The following is a 21,946-nucleotide window of genomic DNA, read 5'->3' on the forward strand; positions in this document are numbered from 1 at the left end:
GCTGATCACTGACGCTGAACTGAAGACACAGAAGGGAAGGAAAAGATGGGACAACCAAAACTCTTTTTCTGCTCACTGTCTCCTTACTGTTTAGTAAGCTGAAGGTAGAGAGCATTGGCACAATGTGCACATATCAAGAAGAGAAATTAAAACAGCTGAGTTCATCTTGAATAGCATTTCCTCTGTTCTGGTAAGAACAAAATACGTCTGTATGCATGTGCTTTGCAATATGAATCGTGTGATTCTGGCAATTCCGCACATGAGTTAAGTACTCTTGTATTTGCATTTAAAACCGGCACTGCACAATATTCTTTCCATGATAATTTAAAACTTTAAATACTGTTTGCCTAGAATGCTATTAAATAGCAAATTAAAAAAAAGAAAAAAACACGACAAACCGAGAGAGGGAGACCATGGAAGAAAAGAAAAAGCTTTATAATTTTGTACCTTTAATGGCAGTTTTGTGATTCTTACACAAGGGAACCCCGTTTTTCTTTCACACTAAGTCCCACAAATTAAGTAGCCAGCCCTGCCAACTAAGAGTAGAAGTCAAATTCCTCAGTGTTACCGACCTGTGTATATTGTGTCTCCCCAAAATTTATATACTGGAACCCTGACCCTCAATGGGGTGGTATTTGGAGGTGGGACCTTTGGAGATTATCAGGGGGAGATGAGGTTATGAACATGGGGTTCCCTAGCATGGGATCAGTGTCTTTAGAACAGGAAGAAACAAGAGCTTCCCCCCGATCTCCACAAGGTGAAGATATACCGAGAAAACAGCTGTGTGCAAACCTGAAGGGAACTCTCATCGACACCTTGATCTTGGACTGGCCACCTCCAGAAGTGTGAGAAATAAATGTCTGTTGTTTAAGCCCCCACTGTGGGGTGTTTGTTGCAACAGTCCGAGCTGAAAAACATAGTGTGACATTCTAGGCTCTTGAAAACCTGGTACTAGCCTTAGTGAAGCTGGCTTAGACCCCATCTCTAAGGTTGCCTCTCTTCTCCACCATCACACCTGCTCCCCATTAACTCTGGGGTACTGAACACCTTCCAGTTCTCTCTGCCCACCTTGCCTCTATATGTGCAGCCCCCTCTGCCTGAAAGGGCCTTTTGCTACACAATCTTCCCAGTTTCTTTCCTCCCTACATTATCTCCCCTTGGCTGCTACCTGTTTCCCTCCTTCAGGACGGGTCTCAGAAGTTGCTTTTTCTGGAAACAATTCCCAGACCTGGCTTGGGGCCTCATCTGAAATGACGCACTGAAGTTACGATGCAATGGTAAAATTAGGTGTGCTCATTTCCCAGAACTGCCATGATAGGTACCACGGTTGGGGGGAGCTCAAAACAACAGAAATTTATCCCCTCACAGTTCTGGAGGCTGCAAGTCTAAGATCGAGGTGCCAGCAGGGCTGGTTTCTTGTGCGGCTGTGAAGAAGCATCTGCTCTTTTCCTCTCTCCTAGCTTCCAGGGGATTGCCTGCGGTTTTGGTGTTCCTTGGCTTGTAGGTGCATTACCAAACATCCCAATCTCTGTCTTCATGTTCACATGGTATTCTCCTCATGTGCATGTCTGCCTTTGTGCCCCAGTTCCCACCCCCTTTTTTAAAAAGATTTTATTTATTTATTTGACAGACAGAGATCACAGGTAGGCAGAGAAGCAGGCAGAGAGAGGAGGAATCAGGCTCCCTGCTGAGCAGAGAGCCTGATGCAGGGCTTGATCCCAGGACCCTGGGATCATGACCTGAGCTGAAAGCAGAGGCATTAACCCACTGAGCCATCCAGGTGCCCCTACCAATTCCCCTTTTTATAAGAATACTAGTTTTTCTGGAGGAGGGCCCACGCTAGTGGCCTCATCTTAACCTCACTGTATCTCGGTCTCTAAATAAGCTTACATTCTAAGGTACCGGGAGTTAGGTTTCACCTTACTTATTTTGGGGGACTCAATTCAACCCACAACATGAGGCATCCAGAAATCTTTTTCTTCTTTCCTCTCAAATGCCTAAGAGGATGGACATTTTCGAAAAGACAGGGACCCAATATCTAATCCTCCCTAAAACCCCACTCCAGCCCCCAGGGCCTCCGTAGGGATTGAGCAAACAGAAGACTCAAAAGGTGGCTTGATCCACGTCAATGACAATGACCACCAGCAAAAGGACACCTGCTCTCTGGTCACTGTTCCACATGACTTGGCCAGAGTCAGGCACTGAAACACAGGGCTTGCCCTTCCTGAAAGATGCAATAAGGACCCAGGCAAGGAAGCTTTGAGGGCAGAATCTATCAGAAGGTCCTGTTTCCTAGGAGAATGAGAATGGGAAGGACCCTCCTGACAGCAGGGCCTGGGAAGAAGTCAGAACACCTTCTTCAGGCTCAGGAAATAGCAGCTCTCACCCAACGTCCTTCTCACCCAACATACCTTACACTACTGGGTGCTGACATCACCTCACTCCATTCCCATGGCAACCATACAGTTGTATCCCTATTCTAAGGTTTAGGGAGGTTAAAAAAAAAAAAAAAGTGGCCCACAGTTACACACAGACAACACACAGAAAAATTAGGATCTCGCCCTGTGTAACCCTCAAATCTCTGCTTTTAACTTCTATGCACTGACCTCCCTTGGTCACAAAAGGTAACCTTATTTAATGAAGTTTACACAGCATTTACTTTATTACGTGCCAGACTATGTATGTAGTAAGCATGTCACATAGAGTAAGTCACTTACTCTTCCAAACGACTGAGGAAATAAGGCCCATTTCATCTTCATTTTACAGGAGGAAACCAGAAGTCATGGAGGAAAAGAAGCTTACTGGAGATCACTCTGCAAGTAGGTAGCAGAGCCAGCATGGGGCTCCAGGCGGTCTGACCCTGGGTCTGTGCTTTTAAATAGTATGCCAGGTAAGGGGCCTCCCTGTTAGAAGACTCCATGTTGAAGCCAGGCTGGGGGCCTGGTGCATCCCAGAGACACATAGGCCCAGAGGCCCACACCCCATCTGTAAGGGGAAATGAGTAGAAGAGCACGGGATTGCACTCCAGTGTATGTCCTCGGGGGCCTGCTGTGACCTTCCCAGTTCCTGAGCCGGGCAGACCCTGCAGCCACACAACTGCCATCCACTGTTCATCCACTGCAAATCCATTCCAAAAATATGCACTGAGCAAGTCATAAGCGAAGGGTCTACAAAAGGCGCCCACGGCCACACCAGGCCTCACAGTTTTGCATCTATCTTACTTTATCTTGATTCCTATTTGTGGAAGTCTTAATCCATTGCCAATTGAAGGTAGAAACATGAGGTTCCTACTTGGTAGAAGGTTCTATTAAAGTAAAACCAGGCAAGATAGAAAAAAGTATTAAATAAATAACCATAGGGGTATATAGGGCTGGGGTAAAAACTAATTCCCCCGGTGGGATGCCAGTGAGGGAGCTGGGGAAAGACTGATAGGAGGGAAAGAGCTTTCCAGCTACCCAGAAAGAAGTGGGACCAGCACCGCAAGGTTACCACCTATGACACCAAGTGAACCTCTCTTAGCCACTGTATCCCCCACTAACCATACCGCTCTCCCACAGCACTATTCTTCAGACATTGGGAGGGACCCTGTTACCTTTCACAAGTTGCCAGTGATTTTTCTCTGTATTTTCTTTGAAAACTGCTCAAGGACAAGCAGCTATGAGGACAGACATTTTGCAAAGCAGTGGGACCTGGACTAAACACTGTAAGAGCCAGAGGCCCTATGCTCGTGGAGACTCCAGTCTCACAGGGGAGACAGACACTAATGAAGTATACTCATGGGAATAAATGTAGAATTAGCACTGTGATAATTGCTACAAAGGAGACTGAGGTAATGTGAGGGGGATCTTGACCCAGCCTGGGAATCAGATAAGGGACCTGGAGAAGGACCAGTGGGAGATGACCAAGCCAAGCCGGGTGGGATGGGCGAGCATTTCAGACAGAGGCAACAACACGTGGCAAGGCCCCGGGGCAGAAGTGGCATGAAACGTTCCAGAAACTGAAAGGATGTCCTGTGGTCCAAGAGTAGAAACAACAGCACTGAGAACGAGCGGAAGGAAGGTCACTACTGCCTGGGACAGTAACCCAGTAACAGCAAGTCAAGGTTTGGGCTGTGAACCTGAAGCATGTGGAGTAATTTAACGCATGCATTGAGGGAGAACATGGGATGAGATGAAAGAAGTAGACAGGTTCCAGCCCCCACAGGGTCTTGGGGACCGTATCACAGTCTGAATCTTTAGTCCAAGAGCAATGGAAGCCACTCACGAGCACTGAGCACAGGACTGCTATCATTGCTATGACTTCAGTCATGAGTCTGGGTGGGAAGTTGCCTGGGCGGGTCCCCTGAGGGGTGATGCTTGAGTGGAGGTGGCAGCACTGTGGATGGAAAGACGGCAGATTTGGGAGAGACTTGGGAGGTAAAATCAACATAGCCAGGTGCCTAACTGGACTTGTGGGAGGAAGGCAGAGGGAAGAGCTGAGGAAAACGAGGTATTTTGGCCCCTGCAACTGGATAGATGATGGTATTATACACTTAACTAGGAGACTCTGGAAGCACATGGGTTTGACTGAGGTTATTCTGGGCTTTGGGTTTTGTTTGTTTGTTTGTTTACAGATTTTATTTTATTTATTAGAGAGAGAAAGAGAGAGATTGCCCTGAGGGAGATGCAAAGGGGGAGGAAGACAGACAAGCAGATGCCCCGCTGAGCACAGAGCCCGACCTGGGGCTCTATCCATGACCCTGAGATCATGACCTAAGCTGAAATCGAGAGTCCAGTGCTTAACCAACTGAACCAGCCAGGTGCCCCAGGTTATTCTGAATTTGAGGTATTCTTTTGAGACATCCGAGCGGAATTACATATTGAAACACAGGTTTGGAGGCCAGAGGAGAAATACGAATGAAGGAAATGAATTACTGAGTCACTGCTAAAAGAAAGAAACAGGCACCAGTTATTAACGTATTGGCCCTTAGCTCCAGACCCACCGCTCTGTGGCACTGGGGCAGAACTCCATGGACATTTCTGCATCGCCCGCTGGCTTCCCGCTAGGCACTGCCAACAGAGGGCGCAAGAGAGGCCCTGCCAGACCAGCGTGGAAGAAACTTCCCTTCTTCCACCTGGTTGTCCACCTGTCACCCAGCAAGTGTGCAGGGGGGCTGGCGGCCCTCCCCTCAGTGGCCCTCATGGATGAGTTTCACCTTCCAGAAAGTTCCAGCCCTCCATAGGCTGCCTGTTCCTCTAGCCACCAGGCACTCTCCAATGAGATCTGAAACGCAGCCTGACCAGACAGAGGGGCCCTCTTTCCAGGTGCCTTCCTGGCTCCCTCACCCTCAGCACTGCCAGGAGCAGCCGGACTGCTACAGCTGCTACCTTGGTACTCCTAGAGTCTTCCCCGACTCCTTTTCAGAGTTAGCCTTTTTACAAGATGAATTCTTTGTATGACATGTTCCCTTTCTGAAAACCAGCGTGGCTTGGAGCTCCTGACGGCACCCGGACTGATGTGGGGTGACTGGGCATGCGGGGGTGACAAGATCAGCAGGGAGATAGGACAGAGGGCTGAGCTAGAAGCCCAAGGGCTCAGTCTTGAGGAACTCTTAAGATTTACTGCAAGGGAGAGGAGGCCTCATTGTTTCCTGCACTGGAATATTCATTCCACTGGGGTGCTGGGACCCTCGCCGCTCTTTCTAGAAGTTTCTCCATCTCCATCTGCAATTGCTCTGGGCCCAGATTTTAGACAACTGAGTACTGCTAAGAATATTTTGTTCCTTCTAATTCTCTCAGGAAAATGCCTAAGCTCAGTGATAGCTTATGCTGTTTGATCCTCCTAAAATACCGATCCTTTTTCTCTTAAGGCATTTAAACCTTTCCCTCAAGACTCAACATAAATCCTGTTTCCATCTTAATACCCTCTTCACTCCAGCTCATATCGTGGGAAAGTCATTATCCGTCTCTCTACCCTTCTGCTGTCCCATAAAACAGGAATTGGTCTTACCCAGAAAAGAACGGGAACCATCTCCGCCTTCTCTCTCAGTGGGAAGAGAAGTGATATCCCGCATCGTGATATGCAAGAGTCTGATCTCCATTAACTTTACAGGTTGACATTTGGGGAAATCTCTCAGGAGCTCTCTATGCATCATAACTGGGGCCCACCAAGTGTTGGCAGAATAGAACTCACTCTGCAGACCCCTGTCTACCCAAGCAAGTCCCAAGGGTAAAATTGAGGGACAGCGTCGAAAGGTCATTCTGGACTCAAATCCAAGGAACCTTCTCCAAACCAACTTTAGTAGTGATAAGTGTGAACATTCTACATTTGTTTCTCAAAAGCCTCTGAACTGGGAGGAATGTAAGAAATCGACCCCACTAAGCGACTACTCTCATCTTTCATTCAACCAACAGCTGCTGTGTGCCTTCATGGGCCCTGTTCCAGGACTTGTAGACACAAAGGTGAAAAAGAAATGCTTGCTGCTCTTCTGGAGGTCTCGGTCTAGTGCAGAAGACGGGCATGCAGTCAAACAACTGAAATGAGCCAAGTGTTCCAAACCATGTCTCAAGGAACACGAGAAGACAGGGACTGTGTGGATGCTTCTGTTTGCTTCACTTGCCCTTCTTCTCTTCATATCCCACTACTCCTTGGAAAAATCCTTCCCAGACTTTTAGTCCACATGACTCAAGGGGTGCCAACCCCATCCCCAGGATCAGAGGGTGGGCATGCGACCCAGCCTGCCCACGGAGAGCCTCATTTCTCCCCGGTCATGGTGATCAGTTCAAGAATGCTCAAGACTTAACCACAACTGATCAAAATGAACCCTGGGACTTTTTTTTTCTGCAGCAACTATGAAAAAAGAGGCTCCCTTTTCCATACTCAGAGCTATAAGGCTCTGAGCCTCAAGGTTGTAGGGTCCCCACAATGACAGAGCCCACTTGAAGCCTTGCGATCACACGGCGGGAGACAGACTATAACTAAGGGAATAAGTAAAACAAATGATATGAGAGATGATGAGAATAGCTATGAAGCAAAGGAAGGCCAGGAAGGGGGGCTGGGCATGCCACCATAAGTAGGGTGGTCAGCGAAGGCCTCACAAGGAAGGTGGCATTTGTGTGAAGACAGAGCAGAGGTGAGGGAGCAGGTCCTGTGGGAGAAGCCCTGTGGGCACGGGTAGCAGGTGCTGGGCTATAGTATGAGGGTGTCCGTATGTCTGAGGGGCAGGAAGGAGGCAGGTGGGCTGGAGAAAGGAAGGAGATGGGGTCAAAGAGGCCGGGCTTGATGGGCATCTATAAGGACTTCTGTTTTTACATGTTGTTAAGGCAGAAGGAGTGGAGGTGGAGCAGGGACTGACATGCCCCCCGCCCACTTTTGGAGGATCACTCTGGTGCTGCATTGAGGTGATGCTGAGAAGAGAAAGAGCAAAAACAAGACCAGTTAGGGAGGCTACTGTAATAATATAAGCCGGAGATGTGACTACGGCTTGGACCAGGTGGTAGTGATGGAGGTGGTGAGAAGTGACCAGAACCAGGTAATTCCCTTCCAAAGACCTCACGTTGGTTAACTGAAGGAGGCTCACCTGCCATCAGGTGCCACGTGGCACCTGATCTCAGCTACCCACATACTAAATGCACCATTGTTTTCTATGCCATTAAGAGGGAAAGGCTGCCGATGAATCTACGATTCTTTCTAGTCCCTTGAAAAAAGCTCTTTTAGACTTATTATAAACCACGATCATGTGAACAGCTATGACCACATGCAAATAATAAAACTACATCATAAATTCCACATTGGCCAAACTGCATCCCCTGTTCAGAGATTTCAAACATGGCAAAATGAGTGCCTTAGACTCAATGAAATACAGGAGTTTGTATACACCTGTCTGACTCCATAGAGCTGACTGACACACGCTTTAAGCTCAAAAACTTCATACCCATTTTCTATGAGTGTTCAAAGGTAGAGATGGATCTTACCATTCCTTTCTACTAAGCAATCTCATACTGATTTATGGCTATTTTCTTAACCCACCCATCTCCTAGCGTAGAAGACAAATCAAGATGCATTTTCCAATGAGGTCTAGATCTTGAAATCGAAGGTTTACATCCTAGACTCCCGCATGAAATAGGCAGGTGCCTGAAGCAGCTGTGCAAAGCGAGCCCCTAAGCCCGCACCCCTTCCATGGCACCTGTCCAGCCTCTACCTCGTAGGGACTCTCATTATCTGAACAAAGTTTATTCCACACAATTCGGAGCTTTCTCAGAATATTTTTGGCTTCTACCTTATGCCCAAGCCATAGCTGTTACATGTATGAAAACCAAGGTGTAACATGAATGAGTTTGCCCAAAGTATTAAAAAATTTGAAGCAAAGTCAGGAGTAAAGCCTGCAGCATAGACGCCAACCACTTTGTGAATCACAAATGACAGACACCGGTCTCCAGGTGAAGAATGAATACAACATTGGGGGCAGGGGTTCTTTAATTGCCTTGGGTGTCTGAATATTTCCACAGGAAAGCAACTTTTGTTGCAGATTTGGTTAGACCAAGATGTTTTCATGATCTGAGCTGCATGTCAAGTTATCTAGACCAATAATAATGTAGAAATAACGCTTAAATGACCCTTTAATCTATGACATTCTAAAATGAGAATACCCAGAGCTTGTTAAATCAATATCCCCAAATCTGTGGGTGCCAGCCATAAATTTATAGAACACTGACTTAAAAAACCCTTTGGAAACTTAATTTACATGTTTCTAGAGTTCTAAAAAATATTCAGTCCCTTGGATCCAATAATCCCTCCCCTTACGCTTCATTTTAAGGTATTTATTTGAGAGAGAGAGAGAGAGCATACAGAAACACACACACACACACACACACACACACACACACACGAGAGGAGAGGGAGAATCTTAAGCAGGCTCCATGCCCAGCAGGGAGCCCGACGCCCAGCTTGATCTCACAACCCTGAGATCATGACCTGAGCTGAAATCAAGAGTCAGATGCTTAACTTGACTGCGTCACCCGGGTGCCCCATGAATTCCTCTAAGAGAAGGGGGAAAAATATACAAAATTTTCAAGCAACTTATTTATAAAGATGGAATAATGAAAGCAGCCTAAATGTCTAACAAGAAAATATTTAAGTACATTATAAGAGTCCCATTTGATGGAATACTACAGCCCATTAAACTGCATCTGAAGACACCACTGCAACCTAAGCCACTTTAAATACAGTGCTAAGGGAAAAAGCAGAAACCTTATATCTGCCGGCGGGGTGGGGGGATGGGGGGCACGGGTGGTGAAGACTTATACAAAAATGTCCCAATATGGATAAGGATTGTGTTGGGGAAAAGCCACTTAAACGCAATTTTGACATGAATTTGGAAGGGGAGAAGATTTTGTTTTCACTCCCAGAAGTTGTATTACGATGTGACTGCCCAACAAATGTTCTTTGAAGATGGCATGTGAGATGGTTATCATAAATGAGCAGGTGTTGTCAGAACGCACTGCTACTACCATCCTATCAAGGTCTGTGCAAAGAGCCCCGTGGCGTGGCGTGGCAGAGCCTGACCTGAGTGCCAGGCTCGCTGTGCACGGCCGTATCCATCTGTGAGAGTCACATTTCCCTTAGGCCTCCAGCAGCGGCACAGAGAACACTATTAGGTGCCCACCTCTGGAGTTCAACAGACCTGGGTGTGAGTCTCAGCTCACCCACACACAGGCAACACAGGCCTTTCCTGGGGTCCCTGATTCAGTTACATCTCTAATACGAAGCAGATTCTGAGACCTCCTCAGGCCAAGTTGTGATGATTCCAAATTAGGCATGAAAAGTAGCCCATGCACTGTATCAGGAAGTTAGTTGTTAATATTACCTGGATGCAAGTTAAACTTTTGCCATCTGAATGGAGATGGGCATGATACAGTTATGCAGTGCAAACTTTCAGCTACGGTTTAGTATTAAATTACTTACAAACCAGACTTGTTTTTGCCCAGGTAGATGTTTACATCTTCAACCACCCAACAGCTCTGGTTTGGAAGGGCATGTGAGTTCATTGGAGCATGTCATTCCCCTGCTTAAAATTCTTCAGTGACTCCAGATGTCTACACGGTCAAGTCCAAACACATAGCCACTTGGCCCTTTAAGGGTGGTCCAGGACTTGGGGTTCATCTCCGTGCCTTCCAGCCTCACATCCCACACTGCAGGAGTACTAACCACACCCAATAATGTCCCCAATGAGCCCTGCTTACCCTTTACCATCTGGCTTTGCACATTCTGTTCCCTCCTTCTAACACACCCTTCCCCATCTCTACCAGCCCCTCCTTACTGGTAATGCCTGCCCTGTGCACAAGACTCAACACTAAGGGGAAGTCTTCTCTGTCCCTCCTCCCTGCCTCAGGGTTAGGGACCCTCCTCTATGTTACCTAGAGGTTCTCTGAGCTCCCTGCATTGTCCTGGGTATTTATTTGCTCTGGAAGCCCCCTGAGGGTTAGGATATTTGCCTTCATCTTCTCCATATTCCTGGTAGGCACAGGGGTTGGTGCAAAAAAAAAAAAAAAAAAAAAAGATCATCGGCCAATGCCTACAGAATAAATGAATTAATTGGTGGCGAATAACAGAGCTTTACTTGCACAGGAAAATATACAAGAGATACACTGGCAAAATCAAACAAGTTAATGTTTCACTGGGCTGGAAGCTAGCAAAATGAGGTGAGTCCTAACCTTGTACTTCAGGAGCCCTGAAACAGGCAGTTAACCTTGGGTCCAATCTGCTTTTGGAATGAGGAACAACAGCAGGAAAATCAAAAATCTGGTTGCGCCAGATATAACTATTTTGCCAATCAATATTTTGAAGCATGTTTTCTGGGATAAAGGAGAGAGACAGATGTCCATATAAGGGAGGCAAATTTCCTCTGCAAATAAAAGAAAGACAAATGCTTTGAAAATTACCAAAAATACGACCTTTGATCCAGTCTGGAAGCATGAACCCCTATAATTATTGGAGTTGATATGTACATTTGTGCTTTCATCTATGAAGGGAGTCCATGGCTTTCACAAATGCTCCCCTTACGGGCTCAGGGGTTGTCCCCTCCAAACTTCATGGAGAAGTTGTAACCTCCATTGTGACTACCTTTGGAGATAGGGCCTTTATGGAGATAGATGTTAAGTAAGGTCATAAGGGTGGGGCCTTAATCTGATAGGACTGGTATTCATGTAAGAAAAGGAGGAAACACCAGACAGTTCTCTCCAGCTCCTCAAGCACACGGAGGAAAGCAGGAAGGGAGCTCTCGCCGGAAACCAGCCCTGACAGCACCGTGATCTAGGACTTCTGGCCTCTAGAACAATGAGAAAACATCTCTGTCTTTGAGGCCACCACCAACAACAAATTCCGTCGTTTAAGCATCAGTCGTATTGTGTTATGACAGTCTGAGCAGACTAATACAGATCCCTTCACTAAAATAGACAGGAGAGTTTTGACTTCTTGCAAATAGAAGGTTTTTGATGCAAGTCATGCTCCCCACCTGTCAATGAGTATATATCTTCTCATGGGACCTGAACAGCCTTGATTGTAATCTCAAAGGACAAAAGTGCTTCAAAGAGGGGACAAGCCTGTCCCAGAGCCACCACAAGGAGGCTGTCCCATAACAGAGCACACCTACAAACACTGATTTCAAGAGCCCTTTAACTTCCATGGAGAAGTTAGGGCTAGTGTAAACTTGGCCAGGATCAAGTTCAACAGCATGTGTCCCGACTCTTCCTGGGACGCCCAAAGGCCTCCACCACCTCCCTGCCTACATCTCCTCTATCCCTGCCTGCCTCCCCACCTGTCTGTGCCCCAGACTAAAGAACGAGGAAAGCCTCTGGTCTCCTTGGGTGCCCAGGGGCCTTCACTGGCCTCACTCATCACCCTTATCACCACGGATGGTCATGGCTTATTCTATTTGGTGCCATTAGACAGGAACTCCTTTAGGAAAGCACCATATAGGGCCAACCCACTTAAATTATGTTAACTATCTTCCCGTAGCCTTTTGAGAGGGGCTGTCTGGGCCAGCATGTGACTACCACCCACAGCCTCGGCCATTCCAGAAACCATGATCTGTGTCCACAAGCCTCTGCCTGGGTGGTGATAAGCACCGTGTCTGGGGAAAGGCTGTTCAACCCCCAAGCCAGCTCTGCTCCTTAGGAGCTATGACTGGGCCCCATTGCTTTCTTCAATTGCAAAACGAACAACAGAAGTACCTACCTCATCTGGTTGCTGTGAGGATGGAGAGAACACATACAAAGCCCTAATACAGTGCCTAGCACATAGTATGTGCTCAGTACATCCTACTCTTGCATGGGGCCAGGTGAACACCAGAGAAACCAAAGCATTAGGAAACCAAGCTTTTAAAGGCAGAGTACAGAGCAATACTGTACTGATTACAGTTATAAGGCACTTCTCACATGGATAACCAGTGGTTAAGTTTCAAACAATCCCTTGTTCTAGGGTAGTAGGTGGTATCGTAATACTCATCTCATGGGTGAAGAAACAAAGGTTTCAGAGAGGTTAAGCAAGTTGCCCAGGACAAACAGCGCTGGAAATGGCGTTTGGCCAGTTCAAGTACAGAGCTCTAGGGACCTGAGCCACAGGGAAGCCCAGCCCTGGAGTTCAGATGAGGCTGGGCATCCTACACCACCGGCTCCGCCAGGGAGGCTGCCACAAGCGGGACGCCTTCTTGGAGTAACAGAGTTTAAACAAGAAAAGTTTCCCTAGGCCGTCCTGGGCCAAGAAGGAGAGCAGCCTGGAACCTTCCTGTGCAGGAAACCAAACGCATCGTGGACACACACACACACGCACACGCACAGGCCACCTCCCTGAGCCTCCGGCTCTGAAAGAGACCGGGGCTTGGGGAGCTGGAGCCGAGCAGCACCCGGACTTGCGTCCCAGGCAGCTCCTCCTTCCGCTCTCCAAGTGAAGGCTGGGCTGTACCCCCTGTCCGATTCTGCGCGCCCGCCCGGAGGGGCAGCGGAACAGAGGAGGAACCTCGGCAGAAGCAGCGCGCCGCGCAGGGGGAAGGAGGGGTGCGCCCCTCGCCTCTTACCTTCCTCATTCTCGTCAAACACGGGGGGCTTGTGGGAGTGGTTCCCGCCCATATTCCGCCGCGGCGCCTGACCGCCGCTACATGCCCGGCCGCGGGGAGCCAGCAGCGAGCGGCGGGCGGCGTGGAGAGGGGAGCCGGGAACCGGGAGCCGGACGCGGGACGCGCTGCGAGCGCCCAGCCCAGGCTGCAGCCGCGCGCCAGCCGGAGGGGGCCGAGCGCCGCGCAGGGGCGGGACCGCGACCGCCGCGCCCCCTCCTCCCGGCGCCCCGCGCTGCGCTCCTACGCCCGCCGCGCCCCCTCCTGCGGGCGCCCCCGCCGCCCCGCCCGGAAACCTGGAGCTCCCCGCGCCGCCGGCCACTAGCCACCTTGCAGCCCTCCTCGCCGGCTGCAGCGAGCGGGGGACGGGAGGATGCACGGCGGGCGGAGGAGGAGGAGGAGGAAGGGAAGGAGGAAAGGGGCGGGGGGCGAGCGCAGCCAGGGCCGGGAGGGTGGGGGGACGCCCAGAAGAGGGGGCGCGGCGGGCCCCCGCGGGTGGAGCGCGGCCGGGCGGGGTGCAGGGCGGGCCCGAAGGAATCGCGATTCCGGAGTAGGGGCGCTCCCGACGCGCAGTAAGCAATTGTGAGCACCTACTAAGTGCCAGGCCCAGCCTAAGCGCCTTACAAACACCGTTCTCCGTCACCTCTTAACAACCCAACCGTTTGAAAAATCATTGTTCCCCGTTTTAGAATCAGGTACCCTGAGTTTTGGAGGGAAAGGAGCTCTCAGTCCGTCCTGGCTGCCAAGGGAGCCCCCTAGGAAGCCCCACTGGGCTTTATTTGCCATTCGGGCTGGCACCCGGGCAGTGGTGCGTCTACTAGTTCTCCAAAAGATGCCTTTCCTCTTCATGTTTTTCTAAATATTTAATGAATGAAAGGGAAGTCTAGACCTTTTAGAGCCCCCTTTGTTCTACATGGGGAAACTGAGGCCCCAAATGAGTGTAGTTTGCCTCAAACCATTGTCCCTAGGACAGAAGTGCCGGAACAAGCACCTCGGGATTCCCCAGAATTGTGTGGCCTCCTAGTTTGATGAATGGGTGGGTTCGAATTTGGGTGCGTGGGTCCCTGGCAGCGGGAGCTGGGAAACCCTGATCCGGAGAGGAGAGGAGCCCGGGCCCAGGGTGCTAAGTGCTGGGTGCGATGGGTGCACCCGAGGCTAGGGGGGCGAGCACAGACCCTGGGAGACCCTTCCTGAGGGAGGTGCAGGTTACCCGCTAGGTGCGGTCCCACCCAAACAGCCCGATTGGCTTTGGGGGATCCTTGGCCACATCCTGCCATCTGCTGGGCACCTTAAGCCACTGTCTGTGATTTGATAGAAAATATGGGTTCTTTTTGAGTGGAAGTCCCCAACTTCTTTCCCCCTTCCCCATCCTTCTATCATCCCTGCCCCTTCTTGCAGGCATGTAGGGGGTCGCGGGATATCTCTCTTGTCTAGTACAGGAAACAACAACAACAACAACAACCCTGCCAGAGGCAACGTGGAAAAGCTGAAAAGATGGAGTCAGCCCCATCCGGCACAATACAGCTAGATTTAAGATTGGCCCAAACTGCCAGGCCTTGGGATGGGACAAGCCTCATTTTCACCTTGGAGTCCTTATCTGTGAAATGGGGAGATGGATTGCTGTGAGGATTATGTCAGAAACCATTTACAGAAGCAGGTAAGAGTACCTAGCATGTAATAAATGCTTAGTAAACATTTCTTGCTTTTCATTCCACCGACAAGCCCTCACTGAGTGGCTGGTCTACACCAGGTAACAGACTGAATGCAGAATAAAGAGACACAACCTGTACGTACCTCAAGAGGCAAGGGGAGGAAATGATCACAGGCCAGGGTTCCAAGCCCTGCTCTGCTCAGGGTTTATCCCGCTTTTGCTACTCTCTAGCAGGGTAACTTGGGTAAATTACTTAACTTCTTCTGACTTCAGTTTGTTCATCTGTAAAATGGGGGTAATCACAGTTCTTCCCCCTTTTAGGGTTAATATGGGGAATAAATGAATTGATGTTGGTGTCTGAATGTAAAAAGCACAACAGGAGTTAGCTATAATCTCCAGTATCGAGCTCTTGTGTAAACTGTACTAACCGCTCACAATTCTTCCTTCTCTTCCTATCCTTTCCTACTTCTCTCACACTGCCCATGGGGGTTTTGCCATAGGACTTGGTTGGCCAGTGGGGTATGGGAGGAAGAGACAGTGCACCGGGTCTGAGTGTGTGAAGGCCTTAAGAGATAGAGCAGGTTTTGGCTCTCTTGTGCTGTTGCTGTCCACCGTGAGAAGAGCTGGCCCTGGGATCCTCTGACCCCAGAATGAAAGATCCAAGGAATAGACCTGAGCCCCACATGTATCCTAAAGTGGAGCATGGGCTCATGATGAAGAAAAATATGTGTTTTTGTAAGCCACAGAGATTCAAGTGTGAGGGATGTTTGTTTCACAGAATTATCACAGAAAGATTTGACTAATACACATACTAACAGTCACACATGCAAAGACTACGACTGGGGGTTTGTGTTGTGGTGGAAGGAAGCCCAGAAGGCCATGAGAACACAGCAGACACTGGTTATAACCCTGAGAGCCAGGGAAGGCAGAAGGCCCCCCCAAAGAGGAGTCCGAGCATCATTCCCTCCCCTTCCTTCTTTGTCAAGTAAGCGTTTTCTGGACAGTTCTTGTGGGCCAAGCCCTGGGTAGGTGCTGGAGACAGACCCAGCCATGAGTGAGAGAGAGTCTGCTTTCCTGGAGCTGAAGTTTGGAAGTCTAGTGTGGGACAAGAACAAGTGCAGAGAGGGTCACACTTTTGACGGGAGGAAACATGGAGGTTATAAAAGCATAGCCTGTGAGGACAGAGGGGAGGCCCCGGAACCATACTCCGGGCCAAAGAAGGCATCCCAAGAGAAATGGTGCATGAGCTGAGTCCAGAAGGGCAATGAGAAATCAGCCATAGCGGGAGAAGACAGTCAGCCTCTGCAAAGTCCCTGAGGCCAAGAGAGAAGGGCATCCTGCAGAAGTTGAGAGCAGTTGGACGTCACCGGAACACAGATGAGCACGCAGAATGGCCACGATAGCAACAACAGGGCCCATGTATGGAGCGCCGTCTGCACACCAGGCTCTGGGCCACCACCTTAAGGATGCTTGGCCCTGCAGGCAACCCCTTCCCTTCTCCTCTCCTCACTTACCAAGAAAGTACCAGGCCCCGTTATTTCAAGTACTTTGTGGATTGATTACCCTTTGCAGTCCTCACTACAAACCTGGCAGGTGGATGTTATCATAGTCCCTGTAATAAAGGACCCACAAGCTATGCCAAGACCCACTGGTTGAGAAGTGGTGCCTGAAAGCTTAAATCCAGAAATTAAACATGTCATCAAAACCGAGAGAAAGGACATATGAATAGTGGCCATTTCTGGAGTTGGAAAGTTCAGATTATTTTTATTGTTCAAGTGCTTTTGTACGACTGTATAATTGCTTTTATAAAGAAGTATTTTATAATCATATTATTTTAAATAATCAGTTAAAAAAAAAAACAAACCTCATTTCGGAAAAAAAGAAAAGAAGAGCTCATGGACACTAAATTGTCCCTGACTTTGCAAGGCGTGTTTCACAGGCCATCGCTGCCCTTACTGTCTGATGGGAGGAAGTGCGACCATCAGCCCCACCTTCCAGATGGAGGAAAAAGGGCTCAGAGGATTCCAATGGCTTGTCCTCCATACCACAGCTCTGGCATTCATTCCCCCACAGTTGCTGCAACCCGTTACCACAAACTTGCTGGCTTCAATCAGCAAAAATAGTTTCTTTCACTGCTCTGGAGGCCAGAAATCCAGCATGAAGTTGTCAGCAGGATGGGTTCCCTCTGAAAGCTTTAAGGGGGGCTCAGTTCCAGGCATTCTTTGCCTTGGGCCCACAGAACCCCACAGGCAGCTGAGAGTGGGAGCTTTCTGAAACCCTCGTCATGATTCTCCCATCGTGAAGGGATGGGTCATGTACTACCTACACAATCTGGCTGAATTATTTTGAAGTAAGCACACTTCTCCTCCACCTCCTAGTCAAGGTCAAGTGCTGGCCAGTCTCCTCAAGAGAGAATGGCTAAATTTGGTTTCAGCTGTGTTCCAGATGAAGCCAATTTCAGGTCTTGCCCTCTCGCCCAGCTTACATCCTGATAAGGCTCAGTATGGTCTTCTAACTCTTTGCAAAAATAAATAAGCAAAATAGAAGCCATCTGCTTCTCTGCGCCAAGCCTATCTGGCTCTCTCGGAAGGCCAACTTTGGAAAGATCGTGATAGTTATGGTCTACGGGATTTTCCTAGGGACTGAGCGCGTGAGTCTGCGTTACTTCTTGAACCTCAAATATAAGCACGGAAGCAAGAACTGGGACTCTTTTCCTGCCTTAAACTTTCATGAGCCAATTCCTGGGGCTGCTATTCTTCTCACTGAGAACATGATTAAGCATTCATGCTTGGATCCAGCGCCTGTAACCTTTAATTTTATGTAACACGATCGTGCCATAGAGGCTAATGTGATTCCCCAGGGTAGGGTGTCTTGTGTGCCAAGCCATTTCTTCGAGTCTGCTAGATCAGATTTTGTTATCATTGCTGTTAAGCCTATTTTATTTAAAACTTGATTCTGGTTCACTTAGAGTAAATACTGTCTGCTTACACTCGGTTTCAATATGTTCTGTTTGGCAGCATTGTACATTATAAACAAAAAAAATGATAAAGGCTGTTTTGTGGCATACCAAGATAAGGCACAGTCTGCACATCCAGTTCTGTGGTTGGAAATCATCTCACTGAGATAGCAAATTATCCCTAATGATTAAAAAAAAAATAGTAATTTCAAGGGTAACCTTTTTATTGTTAAGAGTCTTTGTGTGTATGTGTGTGTGCTTGCACACAATATGGGTCCATAAATCGCTACTAATGTGGTGTGTCTGCATTTCTTGGCATCATAAAACTTCCCTGGAGGCATTTTCATAGTTTGGAACTTGGTAGACCAGCAAGTCTGAGCTTCTCCTTCTCACATTAAGACGATTTGCATAGTAGCTCCATGGTGACCTCAAATTAAGTGTTTGCAGAGAATTCTAGCTGTAACGTGAACCAGGCTGGATCAGAAGGAAGGCTCTGTAGCTGCCAGATGCAGCATCCGTGGGGTGCGTTTCTTTGTGTTCCCACATGGGTTTATAGGGATTCTTATAAACCCTTATAAGGAGTCATCATGAACATCCTAAAACTGTCCTTGTATGTGTGTGTGTGTGTGCGTGTGCACACACATTTGAGTATTTCTATGGGGAGACAGTTAAAATCTCCAATAGTTACCTCCCCACCAAAAAAACGATCTAGGACCACCAAACTATAGCATAATTTATATCACGGAGAGTACATTCTTCTCCTGGAAAGCAGAAGCCATACGCTGCAGGAATAATAAGGATTTACTAAAAGATGCGTGCCCTTAATAATTGTACTGCCACTGCCTTACTATGGAACCTCAGGTAAGCTACTTGCTCTCCCTGGGCCTCAGTTTTCTCATGTGTAAACTGAAAGAATGAAGGAGTTGGCTATATGGCAAAGACTGTAACTTTGTCCTTTCTTTTTCAAAAAATACAACACGCATAGCCAATTGAAGCTGAGCATAGGCTAGAGACTACATCTCCCAGCTTCCTTGGCAGGTAGGAACGGCCATGTGACTAAGTTCCAGCCAATAAGATATGAGAAGTGATGCGTGTAACCACCCTCCCTTCCCCGTCTTGTAGCAGTGATGCTGCCATGACAGCCTGTGCCAGCTTCAGCCCTGCCAGAGAGGACCACACCCTGGGAAGGAACAGAAGGAGCCTGGGTCCCTGGTAACCTCGTGCGGCAAAATGCCCTACCTACAAAATGGCCTGCCTACTTCTGGACGGTTAAGAGATAGTACACTATCACAGTAAAACTGATTTGAGGATTTCTTTTGGTTCAGCCCATTACTTAATGCAGACAGGATGAATGCCAAGGTCATCGTTGTCATTATCATCGTCTTCCCTGACATCCCAAACAACATGGACAAATAACAGACATTCCCGCAAACACAAAGAATTGAATGAACAAATGAACCACGGAATGGGTTTAATGGGCATGTCAGAAATGTTACAGGATGATTCACAAACCAGATAGAATATGGATGAAGTCATGTCTAAGTGTCCTTCCAATACTAGGATTTTGTTATGTTGCTTCTCAGAACTGCAATGACTTGGAAACCCAGCAGTGACTGGCATTGTCTGGGCCACACATCTCCCAAACAAAGGACAGGGTGGAGGGAGGCTGTAAAAGAGATTAAAGAGGGTGCCTGGGTGGCTCAGTTGGTTAAGCGTCTGCCTTCGCCTGATCCCAAGGTCCTGGGATTGAATCCGATGTCAGGCTTCCTGTTCAGTGGGCAGTCTGCTTCTTCCTCTCCCTCTGCCCCTCCTCCCTGCTTCTGCTCTCTATCTCAAATAAATGAATAAAAATCTTAAAAAAATAAAGTAAAAAAAAAAGAGAGATCAAAGAGATGTCACATACACTCTTCTCCCTTACTATCTGTGCTGCTCCTTTCATTCACTCAACAAACATGCACTGATTACCTGTCCAGCACCAGCAGGTACAGAAAGAAACAGGTCCCTATGCCAACCCTCATGAAGCAATGAACAGTGCCATGGCAAATAAAGGCAGTGCTGTGACCATGTAGATGCTGGACTAGGTTGAAACAGGAAGACATTTTCAGCTTTGAGTCTTCAGAGTCTCCCCAGAGCTGGTCCGGAGAAAAGAACCATCCTTATATTCCCCAACTTTAACTTGGCCAGGAGTTCTTGGTTTGCTTTGGGGAAGTTCGCCTGTAGGACCTCATTCTCAGACTCTTCAGCGCATCTTCAGTCTGGGGCCTCTGTTTCTGTCTGCCTGCATGGTTCATCTGTGAGCAGATGGTGTAGTGGTGTAGTCAGGGTTCCAGCTGGGAAGAGGAAGACCCACCTCTGGCCGTTGGTCTACTCACTCGTTATTCAGTCACTCAGCGGGAACAAGTCATGTCCTTTCAGCTTCCTCATTTGTAAAATGGTGAGGATTTTCCCCATCTTATGAAGTTATTGTGAACTCAAATCCAAACCCCCAGCACAGTCCTGTTGCCTACCAAGGCACAATACATATAAATGCTCCTGGTTTGGTAGTTTAGTAGCATTAGAAGTATTGCTCTGGCCTGGCAGCTCTCAGCAGGGGTGGTCTCCCACCAGGAGTCAGATCTCCTACATCTGTCAACATCTGGAGACATTTTTGATGATCCTGACTGAGTAGGAGGAAACAGTGTTACTGGCTTCTAGTGAGAGACACCAGGGATGCTGCCAGAGCAGGACGCCCCACCACCACCACCACCACTGCTGTAGTCCATCGAAATACCAGTTTCAACATGATACATTCAGACTCTTGCTAGAGATCACTAGTGCATAATTGAAAATGCCACCCTCACCTTGGTATTTAATGTATAATCATAAACAGTATTTCTGTGACTGTCACCTGGAATTTTGGAAGATTTTCTCTCAAAATACCAGCAGCAGGCTTCAGTTCCCTCTGTCCATAAATGGCTGGTTGCTGGCAGAACCTGATCCTCCTCACTCAGGTCCACTTGATTACCCATCAAGAAACATCACCGTCTTCCAGTCTGGCCTATAATTGTGGAGTTTATTTTCTGACTTTGGAGACACCTGGACCCAATTCACATAATCAGAACCATAAGGGGCCTGCTGTGTGGAGAAGGAGTGGGGTGGGGGAGGGAGGTATTTAGGATGATGATTACCAGTGTGAGTTGTGATGATTATAGCATTTTCTTCAGCCAATATTCCTGGAGCATCTACTACATTCCAGGCGCTATGCTAAGGGCTGGGCTTTTGATGGAGAATAAAACTAACACAGTCCTTGTGGTTTTTGTACCTAGCTACTTTCAGGTGGCTTTAACATGTATTATTATAATTATTCAAACTTTCGAGATAGGAAGGATATTTGTCATAGGTGAAATCGTTACACTTATGGACAAACAAGAAGAAAAAAAAGAAAAAGGAGGGGAGGGGAGAGGAGAAGAATGGGGAGGGGAAAAGAGAGATGGATTTAATTTTATCCTTTTCCATATAGATAACCAATTTTCCAAATATCAGCCCCCTTTCCCCTAAGGACACTATCCCATACTATTGAATTTCTACCTACATGTGGCTGTTCTGGGCTTTCCCTTCTGTTTCCTTAGTTATTTTGTCTATTCCTTCATAAATATCACATTATATCAATTCAATATGTTAAAAAATTTTTGACATTTGGGTGGGCCAGTTCTCCCACCTTGCACAACTTCTTCAAGTATGCCTTGGTCATACTCTGTCCATTGCTTTTCCATAGTTATTTTGGAATCCATTTGTTATGTTTCTTGAAAGACAGAACTTTAACTCTATGGAATCTATGGACAAGTTTGGGGAACACTGGTATCTTTACAATATTGAGCCTTTCTATTTGTGAGAATAATACATCCCTCTACATATTTAGATTTTCCTTAGTATCTTTCAATAAAATTTTATAATTTCCTGCATATGGCATAAGGACCAGAAAAGAACAGAATGAGCAGAATGAACCCTCAGTCCCATAAGCATAAAAGGAGAGTATTAATGGATATTCATTAGCTTACACAATCCCTGGGATGCCCAAGAATCAAATAGAACATGATGCAGCCAGGAGGCATGATTATAACATGCCATTGAACAGGCTGCGCCCATGGTCCTATTGCTTCCAGCCACCAGCATTGGAGATGCTAAGCAGGAGGTACAAAGACTGCTACAGATTTCTTTCTTCTGAAGCCAACTCCCCTTTGGTTGCTTCTGATTGGTAGGGCCTATGTCACAT

General features: G+C 47.8%; 1 protein-coding gene across 5 annotated transcripts in view; it reads right to left on the minus strand.

Annotated features, from left to right (window-relative positions):
• Positions 1–13,454, minus strand: part of STK32B (serine/threonine kinase 32B) — a 412,641-nt gene extending 399,187 nt beyond the window's left edge. For 2 of the 5 annotated variants that reach the window (XM_047718857.1, XM_047718859.1), the window contains exon 1: positions 13,052–13,452. In XM_047718857.1, the coding sequence (XP_047574813.1) occupies positions 13,052–13,103 (52 nt within the window). In that variant the 5' untranslated portion in view covers positions 13,104–13,452. Of the gene's footprint in view, positions 1–13,051 lie in introns of all 5 variants that reach the window. The other 3 variants (XM_047718860.1, XM_047718856.1, XM_047718858.1) reach the window with 3 other exon arrangements.
• Positions 13,455–21,946: the final 8,492 nt, after the last annotated feature.

The sequence above is a fragment of the Lutra lutra genome, chromosome 2 (assembly GCF_902655055.1).
Source record: "Lutra lutra chromosome 2, mLutLut1.2, whole genome shotgun sequence".
Classification (NCBI taxonomy): domain Eukaryota; kingdom Metazoa; phylum Chordata; class Mammalia; order Carnivora; family Mustelidae; genus Lutra; species Lutra lutra.